This window comes from Lacerta agilis, chromosome 2, assembly GCF_009819535.1.
Source record: "Lacerta agilis isolate rLacAgi1 chromosome 2, rLacAgi1.pri, whole genome shotgun sequence".
Classification (NCBI taxonomy): Eukaryota; Metazoa; Chordata; class Lepidosauria; order Squamata; family Lacertidae; genus Lacerta; species Lacerta agilis.
Window position 1 is genome coordinate 35,617,497 of NC_046313.1, and position 22,107 is coordinate 35,639,603.

Here is a 22,107-nt window from a genome sequence, read left to right on the forward strand (position 1 = left end):
GAGGCAGGTGGACCTAACATGTTCATCCCCACTGCCTCCTCACACCTTACTGGAAATGCCTGAAGGTTACTGTGAAAAGTTCACTTAGGTCCTATGTGTCTCTTGTGTATGTGTGTTTGATTATGGGTGTGCCTGGCCCTGTTGGTTGCTGGAATGCGGCTCCCTCAAAGCTTTCTGTGTGATCTACATGGCCACCACAAACCCAGGCACCTATGTCTCTGATAATCAGACCTGTTACTAGGGCCCCTGCTTCTCAGAGGAGTAACCTCAGCACAGTTGGATAGGAATGAGTCACTTCTAAGAGATTTCCCTCTTCCTAAGGGTGACATCTTCCTTCCATAATACCCCCAGGTCCATGTTACTACCCTTGGGAGTAAGATGCTGCTTTCATTTTCCCCAAAGACCTCACCCACCATCTGCCTTCCCTCTCTTGCCACTCAGAAGATCAAACTTGTTCCCTGAGTGCCAGGAACTCACCTGTGAGTTGGAAGCTTGTAGAGCACTTTGGGAAGCCCACAATTTTAGGATAACATCCATAGAAAGTACATTTCTTGAACATTGATAATGGATACTTTCATAAATATGTTTAACAGTTTTGTTTGCTATTCAAACAAAGGGACCCAGGTGGCGCTGTGGGTTAAACCACAGAGTCTAGGGCTTGCTGATCAGAAGGTCGGCGGTTCGAATCCCTGCCACGGGGTGAGCTCCCGTTGCTCGGTCCCAGCTCCTGCCCACCTAGCAGTTCAAAAGCACATCAAAGTGCAAGTAGATAAATAGGAACCGCTCCAGCGGGAAGGTAAACGGCGTTTCCGTGCGCTGCTCTGGTTCGCCAGAAGTGGCTTTGTCATGCTGGCCACATGACCCGGAAGCTGTCTGCGGACAAACGCTGGCTCCCTCGGCCTATAGAGCGAGATGAGCGCCGCAACCCCAGAGTCGGACACGACTGGACCTGATGGTCAGGGGTCCCTTTACCTTTACCTTGCTATTCATGCACAAATTTTAATACATGGGTCATTTGTGTGTGTATATATATATATCCTCTTCCTACAGGGTTTGCCTAACAGTAGGGGTGAAAGGGGAAGGATCACCAGCTGAAGTTGTATGCAGAAATAATGTCACGGAGATATACAACACATTGCTGGATGGTCTTAATGATTACACAACGGACAGTCGGGGTGATGTTGGAGTATGGTAAGGCTTTGTTGTTGCTTATTGTTCCATCAAGGCAAAAAGTGGATAGGATTCAGAGAAAGAGCCCAGCAAATATTACAAGGCATTCTGGAATAGGATGCCATTTCAGTTCTATCCCGCCCAAATGTATCTCTTATTGAACTAAAAATGTAACCTGTAGAATGAAAATGCTAAAATTGTGCTAAAGGCTTTTACTACGTTTCCGACTCGTGAATACCATTGATGGGCATTCACTTCCGAAAAATGTATTTCATAGAGCAAGAAGGTTACAGACTCTCCCATCCCTTTCACCATTCACTTTCATTTACCAGTACTTTAGTGTTGTTTTAATACTTCCTAGGGCAGATCTATATCCCAAGTAACAAGATTGACTGCTTAACTCGCATGCTGGTGACTGGACAGCAGAGGGCGCAGTTGTATCAGCTGTTGGGCTCTCTCATGCTTGTTGCTACCTTTTGCAAGCCTTTGCATATATTATTTTAAAAGCAAATGAGCTGTTGCTATCTCTACTATCTACATTCCCTAGAGTGCTAATTTCACATAAACACAATGGCATAAATCCAGCTCTGCCTTGGGTGTGCTGAAGCCCATGGATTTAAATGTCATTAATAAACAACCTCCTTTCTGCCAGAAAATTCTCAAAATTGAAGCTATTTTGATAGTTTTGTATGAGAATTCCAGTTGGTGTGCAATGTTCACTCTCCCACTGTTACATCGTGTCGAGCCAGGATTACAAATAAACAAGATAAATCATTACACTTTGTACCCTTTAATTAGTGCTTTATTTCCATTCCAACCACATAACAAGTGTAATACAGTGGTACCTCGGGTTACAGACGCTTCAGGTTACAGACTCCACTAACCCAGAAATAGTATCTTGGGCTAAGAACTTTGCTTCAGGATGAGAACAGAAATTGCGTGGCTGTGGTGCGGAGGCAGCGGGAGGCCCCATTAGCTAAAGTGGTACCTCAGGTTAAGAACAGTTTCAGGTTAAGAATGGACCTGCAGAACGAATTAAGTAAACCACTGTAAACTCAAGTCTTCAGCTTTGAGCCCCAAATCTAAGAATAAATAGTGTAACGTCATGTCAAGTACCCAGTGCCTAGAAAACATAAGCTATGTAGCTATCTAAAATCTTCTTGATTTTATTTTAGTGTCAAGAAAATGTACTTATTTAAAATATTCATCACAAGGTTTCAGTGTGGGATACAAACAAATACTAATCAAACATAAGGACATAACATTACAGTCACCATCAGTCTTAAAACTACAGTGCAGCACCTATAAAATTCCCAGCCAAACATTGAAGTTAATGTGGTGAGGCTGAACAAACTGAAGCTTAATCCAGGCAGGACCAAGGTGTGTGAGCAGGAGAACTGCTGTCTCTGGATATACAGTTCTAAGTGTTTTTGCACTCCCCTTGAAGAACCACACCAGCAGTTCGGGAATGATCCAGTACCTGTCACCAACTGAGGAAGCTCAGGTGGCAGCTGTGGCTAGGATAAATTCAGCTGGTATATCACATGTGGCCCTATCTAGAGGGGTCACATGTGACGTACAAGCTTGATAGATATCTTGCCTCAGTTATCTATGCATTTGCTGCAGCCAAACCATACTGCTGTAATGTTTTCTATGTGCTTGCTGCTACCTGTAAAGGCTGGAAACTGCAGCTGGTATAAAATTTGACTTACTGGATTGTGGCTGAGGCCAGGTTGTGGGAACATCACCTATTCTGTACCAGTTGCAGTGGTTGCCCGTGTATTTTAAGGCCCAGTTGAAAGGGCTGGTCATTACCTTTGACACCCTGAAGAATCTGTGGCCAGGTTACCCGAAGGATTGCCTGTGCTCCTAGCAGGCTACATATACTTTGCAATTGGCATTGGCAGGCTTGCTACATCGCCCACTTGTTAAGATTATCCAGCCCTTGTAACAGAGGCTTCTCACCAGTGGCCCCACAATTGTGGAACTCAGTTCCTTCTGAGACTCAGCAGGCTTCATCCCTGCCAATGTTTAAGAGGTCCTTGAAGTCCTGCTATTTTCTTGATGGCTTCTGGTTAATGCATACTGCAGTTTTATGCTGGCTTTTGGATTTTCACTGTTTTATTGCCGACTGCTTTTGTTGTGCTCTTTAAGCGTAGACATGGAATGATATTATTATTACATTGCAATGCTGTTTTGATTTTAAATATTGTTATAAGCTGCTTTGTGGAGATACTTTCACAAAGATCAGCGTGGACATTTCTTCAGTAAATAAACTTGAACCTTGTTGTTTGGGGAGAGGACCAGAAGATGGGAAAGCTCTCAATGGTCTTGCCCCTCTTCTTGCAACAAAGATGAGTGGTTTGGCATAAGTACTGGCTGGAAGGGCACCCTTGTGAATCTTGCCTACTTGGTACTGCTCTTCTTTATTTTCTTAAAAGTATGTTTTCTACGTATAAAAGTCAAACATGTTTAGGAAAGAATTGCTCTTGTATATGAAGAAAGCTTTGGTTGGATGTTTTTTTTTTTAAAAAAAAAGATTCGTGGGAAAGCTAACCAACTGTATTTTCCATATGCAAACTTAACATTCCTTTTGACAGTTTGGACATGTCCCAGCGCATAAACTGTCTTCAGGTGTTGGATATGAGTACCTTAATAGTAAGATGTCGTACAAAAAGAGGAAGAAGTATTCTTTGATGAAAGGTTGCCAAACGCTATGATGCAGTTTATATTCCCCCACCCCCCCCCCACCCCAGTAGCCTAATTCTCGCTTACTTGTCCACCCATTTTCAGAGTTCATATGCATTTGCCTTCTTTTCACCTTGGAAAAGTACAAAAATACAAAAGGCAGGCCACTGTGATAAGATACAGGACTGTTACTAAAGTAGGTTAATAGCTCTTTATAAATACTCATTGGAAGTACAGAGGTAATGCATCTGTAGACCAGGTTTTAGCTTAAATATGTGAACACATGGAGTATACATATGCATGAAAAAGAAGCCGAACTCTCTATTGAGATCAGGAAGGAAATGTTCTGGGCCATCCCAATGTGTCCTAGATGAAAATAAGTTGCTTCCGCATGTTGGGACACCCAATTTCTGCTGATACCCCCCCTCCACACACACTGCAGCCCTCTGTACCACATCCTACTCTGTTAACACCCAGCTGGGATGCAGTCCCAATTCTGCTCACGCTCCTCAACAGTTGCTGTCTACTAATAAAATAAAGTAAGAATCACATCATTTGCTTTCCTGCAATTAACTGGACACATAACTTGGCCCTTAGAATGGTCCTTTGTTTTGTACTCTTCCTTTGTTATACATCCAGGGCTGTATGTATTCTATATCACAGATACTGACATGGAAGAAAGCACACTGATATATGAGACTGTGGCGTGAAAGCATGTTATTCTGATCATAGAAGCAATGCAGATTTACATGAAGCATGTCCATAAGAAGTTATAAATTTACAACGGCAACTTGCTTATTTTAACAGGGTGAGAGAAGCTGCTATGACCAGTTTAATGGAAATGACCCTTTTGTTAGCACGGACTGAGCCAGAGCTAATCGATGCAAATGTGTATGTATTTTGCAAATATAATCTGTGAATGCCTGCTGTATGGTTAGGTGATGAGCTGTTTCTGTAAAAGGCTCTTTCAGTAATCCCTCCTGCCTATGGGATTCAGTTACTTCCATCAATACTGCTAATGAAAGAACTGGAGCATAGCCTATCTTGCATCTGTTGTGAGTACAGGGAATGCAGATTGTAGTTTTGATTATCCCTTCTTTGTTAAACTGCTTTACATTAATAGCTATTCCTGCTTAAGATAGATATTGTGCCTTTCCTGCACCAAGAAACACTATCTATTTTTATATAATTATACATTTTGAAACGTTATAGCTATATATGGGTTATAATAAAAGAATTAAAACCTTAAAAATACTGTGCTAGATACAGTTATAAAGAATAGTCAGCACAGGGAAAGCAGTCAAAACAGCTGTTTTGCCTATCTTGTAAAAAAAGGCAAGCTGAGTAAATGTGCTTCATGGGTCTTCAAAGCTAGAAGAGAAATTTGGTCTAACAACCCCTAGTAAATCTCAGGGCAAAGTAAAAGCATGGCTTCTTTACACAGCTGTTCTTACTTCCTTTGCTGAAGGAATCCTTAGCAGGGTCTGAATGGAAAATGTTAATGGAGATGGGGAGTAGTCATATAGGGAGAGGTTTCTCTGGAATATGCCACTCCAAATGAATGAGTGTTCTGTGTACTAAACTTTAGCTCCAAGCGGATCATGTGCTGTGTGGCTCAGCAATCAGCTGAAAAAATCGACCGATTTCGAGCCCATGCAGGATCTATATTCCTCACACTTCTGTACTTTGAAGACCCTCCAATTCCACACATACCCCACCGGGAAGATTTAGAGAAAATGTTTCCAAGGTAACTTGTATCTCATTGGTTTATCATAGAATTGCACAATAAACATTTGCCCATAAGCATGAAAGAACTCTTTATTTAGAAGTATGTTTAAAGAGAAGATTTCATCCTGTCTTGTTAGGAGTAGACTTTTGAGATTCAGAGTGGCTATTTGTGTTTATTAGAGAAGGAAAGGGAAATGCAACCTAAGTTTTGTTCTGGCCAGATCCATAAATGGGCTTGGGGAACCTCCCACTGTTGTTGGACTCTCACTCCCATCCTACCTGGCCATTAACCATGTTGGTTAGAACTGAAGCAAGTTGGGGTTCAACAACTCTTGGCAGGCCACAGGTTCCCCATCCCTGCTGTAAGTTATTAAGTGTGTGGGATTTTCCACCATTGGTCATTTCGTTAATCCAGTAACCAGTCTTCACACAGGGTGTGAGTTATCAGCAGTTCCAAAAGTAAGTAAAATTTACTTACTGATTTGTTAAAAATAATACTTCAGAAGCTGATGTAAGCAAAGCATACTTAGTGCATATAATTTAACTTGGCATCTCAAGCATTCCTGCATTTTGCAGAGCAATCCTATGGTGCTGATGCAGAAATTCCATGGTAGAGCTACTACTTGCTGGCTTCCTGCCTTGTGGTCAGCAGGAAAGAATTACCTATAGGAGCTTCAGGATTGGGGTAGTTGGAGGTTTCTTTTGGGTGTCTGTATGCAGAAAGAATGAGGGGACCAGGATATTCTGGATCTTTGCGCCATTCCTGGTATACACCCAAAATGTTTCACTGTTCTACCCCCACCCCAGCAGGACATCTGCACCTGCCAACCTTTCCCTGGGTGTACCTGTGGCACTATAAGTGCCATCCCTCTGGCTGTGATCTTTCTCTGTCAACAGAATGAGACATAGCTGCATCCTGTCGCCCCCACTGCATGTCTTTGACTGACTTTAGGATAGTACTTTCAATTAAATTTTAAAATGTATTAATGTGTAATACAGTTAATGGTAATAGCACATTATGAAAGCACCATTTAAAATACGATTATACTGCTGCATGGCAAAGAGCATTTCTGAGTTACTATCAGAGGATTCCAGCTTTGATTTCTGTGGATGATCTTTCTACTTTAAAAATGGAAATTTCAGAGTTTAGCAGCAGTTTTGGTGAAACAAACCATTGCTCAGGAGGAAATTATGCTTATGTTACCTGCTTTCTATTGCCCTTGCTTCAAAAGGGACCATCTTTTCTATTGTTGACAGGTCAGAGGCAGTAACCTTAAACTGGAATGCTCCATCGCAAGCCTTTCCCAAAATCACACAACTTCTGAGTTTGCCATCTTATCAATACCATGTTCTGACAGGACTGACCGTGTCCGTTGGTGGATTGACCGAATCAACAGTAAGTGAATTTTAAGAAAATGTTTGATCGGTAGGCGACATCTATCTTAAGAGTGACTACGTTAAGAGCCATGTATCAGTTCAGGCAGTAGTTCATTTCTGGAAGCAAGTTGCTGGTGTTTGTACTGCTGAAGTCTTTTTATTGGGGTATGAAAGTGTGGGAGGCACCCAGCCTATTGCTGTTTAGAGTGGCTGAAGCCTGGTTCAGTTCATCCCTGTTTGTTTCCATATGGCAATTTTCATCACTTCACTACATACCTCTTTTCCTTTATTCTAAGGTGCTGCAGCACAGCTCTGGTAATCTGAGAAACCCAAGGCCAAATGAGAGAAGTCCACACTGCAGTTCCTCCCCACCCCAACATCACCCTTCTTGAAAACTGAGGTCATGCTGGCATGGAGAGGACTGCCAAAGAAACATCACAAACATAGCCTTTCACTCCCCCATTTTCCTCATTTTCCATATAAATTACAATTAGCACCTTGTTCTTGGGCAGGCTTCCGAAATCCAGAAGAGCACAGTTTGAGCACAAATTGACGATCTTGCCAGTCTCTCTGGATAATGTCAGACACCATATACAGCCTTAGAAACCTATTTGTATTCTAACTTTATTTCACTTGCAAATTACTTCAACCGCATTTTGCTTTTAACAATTTCTACTTGTCAATGTGTTCCTTGTAATTTCCTGCCTCTAGTTGCCTCTGAAAATGAAACTAACTTGGAGGATTTTTATTATCACTACTGACAGTCACAAGTAAATTAAGAATGTGGGGCAGCTTACAGGTCAGCCCTGTAGGTTCCTATAGAGCAGAGGCCCATGACACCGTTGCCACCTAATCAGCACCAGATAGTCACTGACAGCTCAGTGTTTGCTCTATCCTACTCGCTGCCCTTTCTCTGTACTCCATTTACAAATGGGTGTTGGTGATACTGAAATTCAGCTTAGTCACATAGCTTTGTTTGGCCAGTGAGAACACGATCCCATCTGCCCATCAATGTCATTGCAGGCTGTTGCAGTAATGTGCTTTGGTTCTTCATGTCTCCCCACCCAGTACTTACTGTATAGCAGCTTACCAATGAGGCTGAGCTACTAGTGTCTGGGAAGCCTTGTTCTTATTAGCACAGGATTCAGTAAATCATTGCACCTTTCTGATCCTGCCCCTGCAACACTATGTCCTTCTCCACATTCATTTCATGCACAGCTGCACTGCCTTGAATTATTGCAGTGGTGTAATATCATTACTCAGAATCATGCAAGTGCAAGAGTCCTTGAACCTGATTCTGGTCCTTTTCTTTCTACAACAGACCATCAGGCTTCCAGCACTGTTAAGTGTGCTGAGCCTTCACATTTGTAGAATGCTTGAACGTTCAGTTCATGATGTCAAACTCTTGCGGGTTTTCATAATGAGGTGGAGATTAAATTTAATTTTGCTTTAAATATGAGATTTTTCCTACCCCAAGTTTCACAGACAGAGAAATAGCCTTGAGTTACTTAAAGAGGTCACACAGAGGTTCTTGCCCCCAATATTTTCATGTTGGGTTTTTAGAATTTGTTACACTTAAGTTTTGAAAAGTGTAAACAGTTTGATTGCTTCCAGCTCTTTTGATTATTGTTGGCTCTGCCTGCTTGTTTAAGAGAACAACCTTCTGTTCCGCTTCAAAAACACTGTTGAATCATTAGCTTTTTGTAGACCTCCCTAGAATATATCTCAGTTTACTTGGGTTGTAGTCCAGTAATTTCCAGACATGAAAGCAGGGCTAGTGTGCCTCTGAAAATGCATTCATTAAAGAATTAAAATGCTCCTGTGAGCTCCAAATACCACCTACAAATTGGACTGGTTGCTGAATGAAATATTTCCATTAGCCTCCAGTGGAGCCAGGTAATTCTACCCTGTCTTTGCATCAGTTTGATCAGTCAGTCCTTCCTAGTGCAGATTTATAAATTGCACATTTATGAATTTATGGAATTCTGCACAACACAATTTGGTGATTGCCACTAGCTTAGATGGTTTTAAAAGGAGATTAGACGAATTGAGAATAGGTGTATCCATTGCTTTTAGCTATAAAAAGCTATTTTAAACCTCTGTGTTCAGAGGCAATATGGGGGCAACAGCGTGGAACATGTTTGCCTTCCTGCCCTGCTTGTGGACTCCCCAGGAGCAGTTGGCTTGCCACTGTTGGAATTAAGATTGTGGACTATGTAGACTTTTGGTTCCAGCATGATTCTTAGGTTCTTGAGATGCAGCAGATTTATCTGCCTTTGGGGAGCTGCACCTGGAAAAGTGATTTGCCCAGAAACACAGCAGGTTTGCTATTGTGAAGGAGGATACTTTTTCTTGTACACTCTTCAATGTAAACCTTTGGAGTGTAAGAATGAAGTGTGCTTCTTATTTTAACTCGGGAAACAAATGTGCTTTACTTATCAAATGTCTGGGAAACACTGTTCTAGCTCATGTCTCTCTGATAAGTATATGGAACTACGAAAGGAACAAAATATTTTAAATTCTTTTTAGTTTATACAGCACAATGGCTCTTATTCTTCAGTGTGGGAGCTGCTGTAGCAGAGAAAAATTCACTGTCTCAAATGATGTAACTCAAGGTTTCCCAAACTTGGGTCTCAAGCTGTTTTTGGACTAGAATCCCCATCACCCCCAACTATTGGTCCTGCTAATTAGGAATGATGGGAGTTGTAGTCCAAAAACAGCTGGGGACACAAAAGTTTGTATTGGGTCTGTCAGGCCTTGTTGTGCTCTGTCAAAAAAATAATTTCCATTCTGTACAATGGATTGCCATTTTTTTCCTTCAAAATAATTTGTGAGATTAATCCTAACAGCCACATTTGCATTTTTTCATTAGATATATTTTGATAACTTGATAAAGATCAGTGCTTAGAAAAACATGAACTACAAACCATGGGAAATTGAAGAGCAGCAATAATCTCCTACCTGAAGTTCTCTTTTGTTTTGTGAAACTGAAACTGATATATTCAACTTTCTCATCTTAGCCATTAGTGATCAAACCAAAGGTGAAAGCTGCAGGAAGCTATGTAGCATAGGAGGTATTCGTCTAGAAAAATAGCGCAAAGTCTTGTCACATAGGATACGAACTGATAAAAGTAGGAGGGGGGAAATATCGTGAGTTCTTGTGGGTCAACGTACTATTTTCCCAATCGTGAAATTAGGTCAATGCATTACAAGGTGAGCTTTTCAGATTGATTAGATGGCAACTTCTGACTGGGAACATACAATTCAGAGCTCTAGTATTGTTAGGGAAGTGCCACTGCATCCAAGTTGTCCCATGGCTTGCTTGTCAAGTTTGCAAATGGATAATAAAAGCATTTGAAAGGGAAAGGAAGAGACAGCACTAAGGGGACTGGAAGGCAAAAGAGTACAGAGGCAGAGGCTCAGTATAATCCCTTCAGTGGGGGAAAGATGCACCGGGTTGGTGCCTAAGTCACACTTAACTCCCATTGATTTTAATGTGTTCCAAGTTAGTGATGTATGAATTTCCATGTTGATTTTAATGGGACTGAAGTAGGACTTAACTTGCTCTGGATCCAGTCCAGCATGACCAGATGCTAATGACAGGATTGTATATTTTTGCCACTTCGGGGTAGTCAATATGTCAACATCTGAAATAATCCAGAAATAATGCTCTCATTTATTGGCCCTAATGGGCTGTAATGCACTATTCACCGGTCCCCTGCACTGGAAAAGAAATACAGCTCGCTGAGTAGGCCTTTATCTTACTGTTTGGAAAATCACTGGTGGTGAGGCATTGTTCTCTTGTGCCTTTATACCATATTAAAAGAACTTTAAGGACTCACAAAACGTGCTGAATTTATTAGAAGTGCAGTAGTTCCTGTGAATCTTACTGCAGTCTGGATCTTAAGGGTTAGTCACAGAGGGTGGACGAAGGCAACGCCCTAAACATAGGCAGGATCCCCCAGTAGCCATAAAACGTAGCAGTCTGTGGAAAGAGGTCCTTGTTTTCTCCCTTCCATCCAAGTCTGTTTAGCAGTTATAAACACTAAGTGTGGTAGCCCCTATCTGCAAGAAGGTATTTCCCCCCCTCCTACTCTGCACCCTATCTATCTACAAGATCCAGCAAACTATCGTCCTGTAAGTCTTCTGGACATCGCATATAAACTTTATACTCGTTACCTATTAAATAAGTTGGTAGACTGGGCGGACCACACTAACCTGTTCAACCAGGAACAGGCAGGATTTAGAAAGGGCCACAATCCGATAGGTCATTGCATGGTACTACAGACCCTGATAGCTAAATATTCAAAAGCGTGTAAGAGCAGACTCTTTGTGGCTTTCGTAGACTTGACATCTGCCTTTGACTCAATCTGTAGAGATAGATTATGGAAAAAATTATACGAAACAGATATTGACAGACGACTTTTAAAAATTCTCGGGGAGTTATAAACATTGTGCACATGTAGAAGGGACTGTGTTAACAGTGCACATATTTCCTGGATGAAATTCAAAATGTGCCATGCCACGAGCTGCATTTCTTGCTTATTTAGCTGTACGTTTAAACATCCAGTTACATTCCTATTTAACTGAAATGGTACAATGTTACCAGGTTGTTATGGGTCGTTGGTTATAAAGGATGCTGAAGTGTGTTTTACCTATTGTTCGTGTAGTGTAGAATTGCTATCGATTTTAAAACCTTTAAAAATCAATTTTCTCCCCCCTCCCCCCGAAAAGAAACATCCCTCAGAGATATAGTGAAGGCTGAAGTTAATCTTTTCATGTTTGTTTATTGGAAGTGTTTTTTGCTTGCAGGTAAGGTGCTCATCACAGAGCCTGTTCAGCTATCTGAGTGGAATTCAGAGCAATATGGATGCAATGAACAGCTTTTGTGATACACTGCTCAAGGTCTTTGAGGACAATCTGCTGAATGACAGGTAACCTGTATCTTTCTATAGGGGCTTGTTGGGCGCATTCCTGAATGTATTCCTGTGTTTCCAGATAAATCGCTAGAAAATGTCACTATAGTTTTCCATCCACTCTTTTTGACTTGGAATCTATGGTTATGAAAAAGTCTAATGCCCCAGAAGTGCAAGTCAGGGGGCCAATTTCTTTCTTTCTTTCTTTCTTTCTTTCTTTCTTTCTTTCTTTCTTTCTTTCTTTCTTTCTTTCTTTCTTTCTTTTTTGCTGATTTGCCATGTGTAAGAGATAGGAAGGCACAATAACTCGGCTAACCAAATTGCATTTGGGGGATATTTTTCTGAATGGAGCACAGGCTACATAACTATATGGCAGGAATGGAGAACTGGATCTGGTCTGAGGATCTAGAACTGGATCCCCTCTCTGCCTCCCTGTCTTGTCACCTGACACAGGATATGATATCAGTTGAAGCCATGGGAGCAGTCACAGGCTAATCTCCAAATTTGGCACTGTATTCTCACAGCACTGAGAACAAAGAAAAGCCTCTGCTGCTGGCTGCCTCTTAATTATCAAGGAGCAAATGGAGGCTTATCTCTGAACTTGGTGTTATGGTCCTACAAAGCACTCTAGAAGAGAAACATGCACCTCACTATGTGACACGCTCTCTCTCATGAACTATGAGCCCCAGAAGAATTCGTTTGTTCCTTCTGGCATTTATTTCCTGTGCACAGGCACGAGGAGCCAATGGAGTGGTAGCCAGTTAGCAGCATGTTGGAGGAACAAACACTAGAGTTATCAGGGAACGTGGGATGCAGGCTCTGGAACATAGGTGAGGAAATGAATTGTAGGCCTCTGATCATCCAAGAATATAGGGCACGAGATCCCAAGGACAGGGAGCAGTGTCACCATGTGCAATTAATATGGATACAGTGGTACCTTGGTTTATGAACTTAATCTGTTCCGGAAGTCTGTTCTTAAACCAAAGCATTCTTAAACCAAGGCATGCTTTCCCATAACAGAGGGGGGCCATTTACAAATGGAACCCACTCAACAGGAAGCGAAATATGTTCTTATTCCAAGGCAAATTTCACAAACCAAAACACCTACTTCCAGGTCTGCAGCGTTCTTAATCCAAGTTGTTCATAAACTAAGCTGTTCTTAAACCAAGGTACCTCTGTACACGTAACCTTACAACAATGTCAGGCTCTAAATGCAAATGAGGCAGTCAGAGGGATAGTAAGTTTAAACAGAGGGGACTAAAAGAAGCTGAAAGATACTAATAATTTCTCCTGATAGAGGTGGGGACCCTCCAGATGTTTATGAACTCCAATTCCCAGCAGCATCGCCAGTGGTCAGGGATGGTGGGAGTTGTAGTCCAGCAACATCTGGAGGGGCCACAGGCTCCCCACCCCTGTTCTAAATTTTCGAAACAGATGAGGGATAGGGTGTGTATGTTAATGCTTGAACACTGCCAGTAAAACTATTTCCTCCTCTCATTCTGAGCAGGGTATGTAGGCCAACAGCCAGAAAATGACTGTGTGCAGGCACACGCCCCACTCCTTAATGGGAATATTCAGATGTGTGTCTGAATGTATAAATTACAAAAAGGAATCCAGGAGCTTTGCCAAACTGTTGCAGACTCTTATCTGACCATTCCCTGGGGCTAAAATGGTTGAAGTTTGAACTTCTGCACTTTGTTTTTCCCATTTCAAATTTTGTTTAGGAAACGAACTGAGTATTGTGTTAGATACTGGAGAGCCACTGCATCACAGGTTTTCACACTCCTGCACTGTTTGTGGGCAGAACTGGACAGTATCCTTGCAAATGTGTGGTGCCCACACTTGCCACGATAGCAGGAATGTGAGGGCACTTGTAGGGAAGTTTTTACATGAGGGAAGGTGCACAGTCCCTTCTCCCCATCCCTTTCATTGCATGTTGATTCCTTGCAAATGATTCCTATCTTCTGGGCAGACCTGGTTTCAGATACTGGCTTAGGGAGAAGAATTAAAAATCTGTCAAGTTGGTAAATAGCGAGAAGGTATTCCTTTGATTCTCACCCCAACAGAAAGAGCACCTAGTTTTGCCCTGTAAACACCACAGCGTGTGATTTCCCCCTATGGAGTAAGAATGGTCATATGGGCACTGCAAACATGTGACTATTACCACCTGACTACTGCTTTATGATCTCACGAAGTGTGCAGTTAGCTCTCAGTGATGCTCTCAAACTAGTTTTGGCTATCTGAAAAGACAGAAGTGTATGAACTTTGGCAAAAGTTTCCCTTTTTAATCTGAACTGTGAAAGTCCCATTGCAAGTGGTGTCAAACATGTTGCTCTGTCTTCTATGTGTTTTCCTCATTAGGGTATCTGTACCGTTGCTAAAGATGCTGGACCAGATATTGGCCAATGGCTGCTTTGATATTTTTCTAACTGAAGAGAAGTAAGTACTAATGAGCAGAGTATAAAGCCTCTCTTTCCCTGCCTCTCCTCCAATTACTGCTGTGCTGCAGGAAAACAAGCCATAGCATGGCTGGATGTGTCATCTGAACCCAGGGTCATGATTGGTTTCTGCCCAATCTATGATCAGAAGCCAAGGTTTGTTTTTTGCTTACTGTGTGTGGTTTGTTTCTTCCAAACAAACTAGCCTGTGTTCAGACAACACAACAAGACAGACTGTGGCATGTTTCCCTGCAACAAAGCTGGAGTGGGGAGAAACAAAGGGCGTGCGCGCGCGCGCGCGCACACACACACACACACACACACACACACACTTGATCGTAACAAAATCTCAAAGTGGATACTTGAGTCATGTTGTTCTCTTGTCCTATGAGATACCAAATGAAAGGGCAGGAGAAACTATTCTTTCCAGTTTTAGTAGCATATCCATTATTTATACATGAGTGTCAGTTGCAGTTTTCTTTGTATATTATACTTGCATGACCATTTGCTGAAGGTGCAGTAATGTGCCACCCGATGGAGTGTGTCGCTACAGGTTTTAAGCAACAAGTCAGTGGCGCTTTGACTTCGTCCACAGATGGGTGCTTTCCATAACAACAGTAATTTCATACCTGTGCAGGCTCTCAGCTGGGGGGCACTCTGTGCTCTTGATATAGGGACCACCCTGAGCGATGTCATGATTGATCTGGTAAAAATGCTGCTCACCTTTTTTTTAAAAAAAGCTCCATTTTCAGGAACACGTGTGCCCAATTTGCATAACACAGAACCTTTTAGACAGATCCCTTTTTCCCTATTCACTGATCCTGTTTCTGCTGGAGTGCTGCCCATACAGGAGAAGGAATTTTCTCAATTTCCTTTGGAGAGGCTGTGCTATTTGAGATCACCCATAGGTTAGAGTTAGTTATTACAAATGTGGAATTGGCAGATGACAGAAAGCAAAGCAGGTCTATTTCAGATGCAGAATCCTACACATTAGACTACATGCACTAAATTTTTTCCAGATGCTCAGCTGTAATTGGCCTCTTTGCTGAATGCCTGTATTGTCATTTCCTTTGGAAATCACACCTCATTCCCTATATCAGTGTTTTTCAACCTTTTTTGGGCAAAGGCACACTTGTTTCATGAAAAAAATCACGAGGCACACCACCATTAGAAAATGTTAAAAAAAATTAACTCTGTGCCTATATTGACTATATATAAAGTAATTCTCTTGAATTTTTCAATTTTTCCCACGGCACACCAGGCAACATCTCGCGGCACACTAGTGTGCCACGGAACAGTGGTTGAAAAACACTGCCCTATATTGCCATTGTCCTGTGCTGAAAAGCAGCAAGCACTCCTGTTAACTGAATTAATCTCCAATAAATTCCATCCTGTCTATGCACAGCCTTGCATAATTGCTAACAAAGTTAACCTGGCTTGAATCAAAGAATGCAGAATCCATTCTGCACCCTACCTTGCAGCAATATTATAGAGATAGAATGTGTTTCCTTAGGGGTAATTTACACATGTGCAACTTTGTGCAGCCTTGCTTACAAATGGAGATTCTGGATAAGAGTTCACTAAATATGCACACTAAGAAACACTTAATCTTATTGAATCAGCTTTATTTGGGGGGAGTGTATGTGTTTGTGAGTCTAAACTAGATTAAAAGCTACATGAAATATTTTCCCATGCGGACTTAAAACATAACATTAAAAATATATATATTCAAAGCTTTAGGCATAGAAAATAGTGGTTTCTATCACACTAAGCAGCATGTGATTACTAGGCCAAGATATTAGCACCCCAAACTGAAGTCCACTGTGCCAGCTTAGTGGTTAGTGATTGCTTATGTAACATTCAGGGGAACTGGTCCCTCTGAAATAACGTTTACTTAAAATTTTCAGCCACCCATTTCCTATGAAGTTATTCACACTCTGTAAAGAAGAGAGCAAGAGATCTAAAGATATCCAGAAACTTCGCTCCAGTATTGCAGTGTAAGTTGGAACAAAATTGTAACAAAGCAGAGGGAATAACTAGGGAACTATTAAAATAACCTAGTGCATTGAGGAAGGAATTGCCATTGCATTTGTGTAGTGGCTTTTTTGGGGGGGGGGAGCACATGAAAATGTAACAAAAAAGCTCACCTTCCATTGTTAAGCAATCTTGTGATTTCACTCTGTTCTGTTTTTCTTTTAAAGTGTCAATGCATTGTTATACTGAATTTAGAAGTGCCTTGTATGAGTACTGATTCTAAAGCAAATACTGCTAACTAAAACATTCCTATTCTGTTGATGTGTGGCCTCAACCATAGGGCAGTTTGGATTGTGATACTCTACAGCAGTGGTTTTCAATCAGTGTGTCGTGGCGCCCTGGGGTGCCTTGAATGATAGTCGGGGGCAACACTGACCCCTGTCCCTCTTTCCTTCCCTCCCTCCCCTGATGCCCTCTTGCGTCTCTGCCTCCCAAAAGCTTGCACAGCTGTTTATTGCAGCAGCCCTAGCTACAAGCTCCCCAGGCGAATGGTGCCTCTGGGGCTGGTCAGGGGGTGCTTCCCAGGCCCCTGTGGGGCAGTGTGAGGAGGCCTCTCTCTTTGGGGCAGGGGAGAGGCCAGGGTTGGCAGCTGTGGCTGCCCGGAGGACTCCCAAGGAGAGGAGGCTGAGGAAACACTCCACAAGGGAGGGTGTTTGAAAAAGGGCGAGAGGCTGCCAGCTCTGCAGGCAAGGTGTGACATCTGGGCTCCTGAGCCCTACTGGGGTGCTGCAGAAAGAATGCAGTTGGTCAAACAAGCCATGTACTCAAAAAACCTCTGCTCTACCGATATTCCCCACCAGCCAAGGCTAGCTACTGAAATAACCAACATTCTGAGGTCTTTGTGGGACTTGATGGGGATTTCTAGAACCTTACTGCTAATGGTTCACTTGTTTTAGTAAGGTGCTTCTCTCAAGTTTGTTCACTTCTTTCATGTAGCAGATCTGCTGCCATAGTAGTTGATTGATTGATTCAACTGAAGAACTAGACAACACTTGCTCTGGTTTTTTTAAATAAACATAAAATTAATCTTTCTAAGTGTGTGTCATGGAAACTTTTAAAGTTTTTTTTTTAAATATAAGACTTCTTGTTTTTAGTAAGCAGTTCTTAAACCCCCCCCCCCATACCAGCTTTCAGATGCATGATGAGTGATAGACATGGCAGACAGATTTGTTAAGCTTTGTTTGCTACATTCTCTGGGTTCAGGTTCAGTGTCTGTCCGTTCACCTGTTCTTTGTAAGGATATATAGGCTGAAAATCAGCAGTACTTCTTTTGTGAAACGTCACAGTTTAGCAAATGCTTATCTATTGTTTTATACAAGAGAACTTCTTTTTGTAGTGTCAGGTGAGTATATAATACCAGCACCGTTTAGTTTTTAAAACCTCATATCTGGCTCCAAGAATGGTTTCCAAACTCAATCCCCCCCCCCCCCATGCATATATTTCTGCAGAGTTTGTTGTGACACTGATAGAGTGCAGCAGAGGGCGTCTCTACATTGCACATCCTTTCTGGACTCAATAATACAATTTCTCCTCTGTGATAATATGAAAAAGCCACTGATGAAATAACATTACTTATTTTTTTATAAAGGTTTTGTGGTCTGATCCAGTTTCCAGGCAGCATTAGAGAGAAAGTTCTGTTTCAGCTCCTCTTCCTCCTTTGCCATCCATTTCCTGTTGTAAGTATTAGAGATGTTGGTTAGGAACTTGGAGGTGTTGATCTTTTATTGCTTGTGTGGATTTCACAAAATGTAATAGTTAGGCAATTTCATGACTGTTTGCATTTCTTCTTCCATAATGTATTTGTAAATCACTACCGTCTTCCTTGAAGAGTGCTCTCAGTTTAGCAGTTGGACTCACTTCAGTCCTGTTATTCAACCCAGCTTTAAAGTCCACTCTTAGACATATCTGTTTATTGAACCAGTATCCTGTTTTCTGGACCTACATAGCTGAAAGGTAGAGTGACTGTGTATATTATAATTTACTACACTGGTTGACTCTGGAGTGCATGTGTATGGATGAATGTTAACGATACCCTAGTGCTTTAGAACCTGTGATTTTCTGGACATGATACAAGGGTGTTCTTATCCAAACATTAGAGTAATTGAAAGCTATTCCTTTTTCTGTCTTCAGATAAGAAAGACAACAGCCAGTAACGTCTATGAAATGCTCATAACCTACAGTGATATTGCTGAACCGGATATTATAGAGGAGGTCATGACAATTCTAAGTGACACTAACTGGTGAGTTAATGCAAAAACACCTACAACCTTATGCTGACTCCCAACCCTTGACATTCAACCCTCCATGTTGGAGTGCAGATACAACCAGACAAATGTGTGTTACAATGATGACCGGGGAGGTTTGATGCCAGTTTCGATTTGCATGAATCTGGAATACAAACTTCATTTGATACAAGGAGTGATCTTGAACTGCATTTGCTTATGTTACAGATTTATACACCACCTTTTGAGCTAATTGACTACCAAGGTAGCTTATACAATTATACAATACAAAAGTATTAACTCCTGTCCTTCAGTGGCTGGCTGCTAAGAGAAACACTCGAGGGTGTGTGATGTTACTGTTGAGCCCTCTTCCTATCTCTCTAGCATTTCTGCCACCATCATTGCTGTTCTTGAGACCAGAGCAATTAGTTTCAGGCAGAGTTTCTGAAGCGGGGCTGTCACTTTTCCACAGCTCCTGGCTTTGTGTGTTTTGTGTGCAGTGAAGAATGTGGCATTAAAACCTCTCCCTACTCTTTAGTTACTGCCCTTATGGAGCCTCCAGTGAGCTCAAGAGCAGACAGCTTATTAACTAGCAAATTTAAACTGCATTTATGTTTGCTTAGCTTGTGAACTACTTAATTCATCATAGGTTTACTTATCCCATCTTGGAATGGGTTGGAGTAAAGTTTGCTAACTTAAGTACTTGTGACATGATGGACTTTGTCCATATAACTTGATGCCATTTTTCTTCTCCAAACAGGGATGCAGAATTGCCATTTCTGAGGGAGAAGCGCAATTATCTCTGTGACTTAATGAAAGTGCCCAAACCACAACTAGTAGCTAAGGTAAAGTTTTTAAAGGATCCATTTAACTGACCATGAATATTTTTGGGGATTCTTCCAGGAAAAACTTGTGACCTGCACATTTAGCAAAGCCCACAATTTGAGGGCAGGATATTCAGAGTTTTGCTTCAAGCCTAGCCTCTTTAATATGTGCATGTGTGGAACTGCCAAAAAGCAAGTGCTTTATAGCTCCCTTCTATTCTCTTGAAAACATTCCAGACTTCTGGTGCTTAGCTACTTGAGCATGAATTAATACAGTGCAGCTGGCTCCAAAAGCGGGCTTCACGGAAAGGAGTGATTGGAATTTCCACTCTGAATTTTACAAGAAAATATGAACATCATAGCACCTGTCTCTTAGATCCCAACTTTAGTTCAAAGAGAGGAGGCTATGTGATTATTTGTTCCAAGCTAATTGCAGGAACACCAGTGAGATTTTAATAAGTCAAAACATGGATATGTGCAACCCAGGTACTTGTAGCAGAACTTATGGCTCCTTCATGCCCACCCCCAACCCCCGTCCTGCTACTGGGCTACGCAAAACTAAGCCATGCGAGCTTGGCTTAATGTTATTGTATGAACTGGGCCATTTAAAAAAAATATTCAAATTTTCCATGAACAAGTGTATATATATTTGCAGCCAAAATAAAACAGCAGAAAATGACTGTCATTCATTTGACAACCAGACAGCAGTGGTGGACTCTCGTTCCCTGGAGGTTTTTAAACAGAGGTTGGATGGCTATCTGTCAGTGATTCCTGCTCTGCAGGGTGGCCCTTAAGGTCCCTTCCAACTCTACAATTTTATGATAACCGTGACCAAAAAAAAAACAATGCGCTGTTGCCATATTCTCTGTTGTTGTTTTTTTAGTACCAAATCTCAGCAATGCTAATTTGAGGTTTTAAACTAAAATAGGAAAATATTTCCTATTGTGTGTGCTCCCATCTGCTCTTCACAAAGTAGTTTTGAGTACTAGTTGAATATAGCTGTATCCAATCTGCAGTGCTCACTGCAGTTGTTTACATTAACGTAAGGCATGTAACCTGTCCCCAATATGCACTTAATTCCAGGTTTCTTTGTGCTGAGGTTTATGCTGCTTTCAGGAAGAAGTTAATGTCCAGACAGTTAGTGACATCTGTTATATGGCAAATGGAACAGAAATGTCCTACAATAGGAATACAACAATACATTAGTGTTCCTGGTTTGGTGGAGGGCAAACTGGTTGTGCAGCAGCATCAATGGAGACAAGCAGTGACGAGTTGTTGCTCTAAGCCAGAGCTGAGCTTTGTTCTCTGAGGAATGACTGGTGGTGATAGTTTAAGTATGATTCTATTTGCTGGCTGTGTGTGTTTGTGTTTGCCTCCCAAGTGACGATGGAATAGCAATTACAAAGAAATATTCAAGTTAAGATTTAACTAGGACAAAAAAAATGCTGAGTCCTGAAAGCTGTTTTGCATTTCCTCGGTATCAAAAGATTTGAAAGTGGTCCCATGGCTCTCTGATCTAAGACTGACAGCCACATCTGCATCTCTTTGTGCTGTAGCTGAAGGCTTCTCTCTACACAAGCTGGAGGAATTTTCACACAAGGTTGATTCCCTACTACCCTATTTTTCAGAGGGAGTGCATGAAAAATATGCAAGTGCTATCCAGCTTTCAGAGCTCACATTTCACAAAGAGAACCACAGAATGCCTTATAAAACAAGGAAAGAACATTTCAAGTGTGTATCTTTTACCAACTCTCTTGACCTTGATTCACCTTTTCGGGAGGGGGGGGGCGGGGAAGCTTACAGTTGAATTCATTAAATAAACTTGTAGCCATGAAATATTCTTCTTTTTAATATAAAGAGAAGTGCTCAGAATGAATATTTTAAATACCTAGTCGTTTAATAAAATGGCATTTCTTGGTATACAAAAGTTGCTACATGTGCAACTTACATAGTGCTCCAGTTGCACTCCACAATATATTGGATATCAGCAACTGGAGCTTACATCTGTTGCTCTAAACAGGGGTAATAGATAATTTGTAATAATATTATTGGTATTGGAGCTGGGCGATAAATCAAGGAATCGTCTGGAACTGATATGGCTTCAGACTTTTTGAGCTGCCAATACATCGTGGCTCTACATACAGCACACCTCACTCCCGTCTCCCTGTGTGCACTGGGCTGGCAGTGGCCGCGGAGCCACAACGTAGCTGCAGTTCAAAAAGTCCAGCCATGTGAAAGCTGTGCGCCTGCCGCCACCTCAGGTGAGCTGGAAGCGGGCCTCCTTAAATTACTCCACTGAGGGGTGGGTGGGAGTCCACCAGCGGAACAGTTTAAAGAAGCCCCCCACCTAATGTGAGCTGGAGTGGGGGGGGCTTGATCAACTGAGGGATACGGGAAGCTGCTCACTTACCTGATCAAGCCCCCCACTAATGTTCTTGCTCACACAAGCTAGAGGCTCACTTGCTCACACAAGTATGGGGCTGGGTGATGTATCTCTGCTCCTTCTTTCTCCCCTAAGGTGGGAAGGAAGCAGCCAAGATACGTTTCAGACATTGTGATATATCAGTAAATTGCGGTATTTAGCTGCTGATATATCATGTTAAAAACCAAGTATCACCCAGCCTTAATCAGTGCTGATGTATACACAGTACAGTAGCATCAGCCCCTTCCATAAGGAAACTTAAGTTAGGCATCTTAAATCTATGCATAA

At 41.8% G+C, this 22,107-nt stretch overlaps 1 protein-coding gene across 5 annotated transcripts in view; it reads left to right on the top strand.

Annotated features, from left to right (window-relative positions):
- The window catches only part of TBCD (tubulin folding cofactor D), a 120,975-nt gene that overhangs the window by 98,446 nt on the left and 422 nt on the right, over window positions 1–22,107 (top strand). For all 5 annotated transcript variants that reach the window (XM_033139510.1, XM_033139513.1, XM_033139511.1 and 2 more), the window contains exons 30-39: window positions 1,051–1,191; window positions 4,666–4,749; window positions 5,447–5,605; window positions 6,844–6,982; window positions 11,776–11,897; window positions 14,241–14,318; window positions 16,225–16,314; window positions 17,940–18,027; window positions 18,482–18,591; window positions 19,334–19,418. In XM_033139510.1, coding sequence (XP_032995401.1) covers window positions 1,051–1,191; window positions 4,666–4,749; window positions 5,447–5,605; window positions 6,844–6,982; window positions 11,776–11,897; window positions 14,241–14,318; window positions 16,225–16,314; window positions 17,940–18,027; window positions 18,482–18,591; window positions 19,334–19,418 — 1,096 coding nt within the window. The remainder of the gene's footprint in view (window positions 1–1,050; window positions 1,192–4,665; window positions 4,750–5,446; window positions 5,606–6,843; window positions 6,983–11,775; window positions 11,898–14,240; window positions 14,319–16,224; window positions 16,315–17,939; window positions 18,028–18,481; window positions 18,592–19,333; window positions 19,419–22,107) is intronic.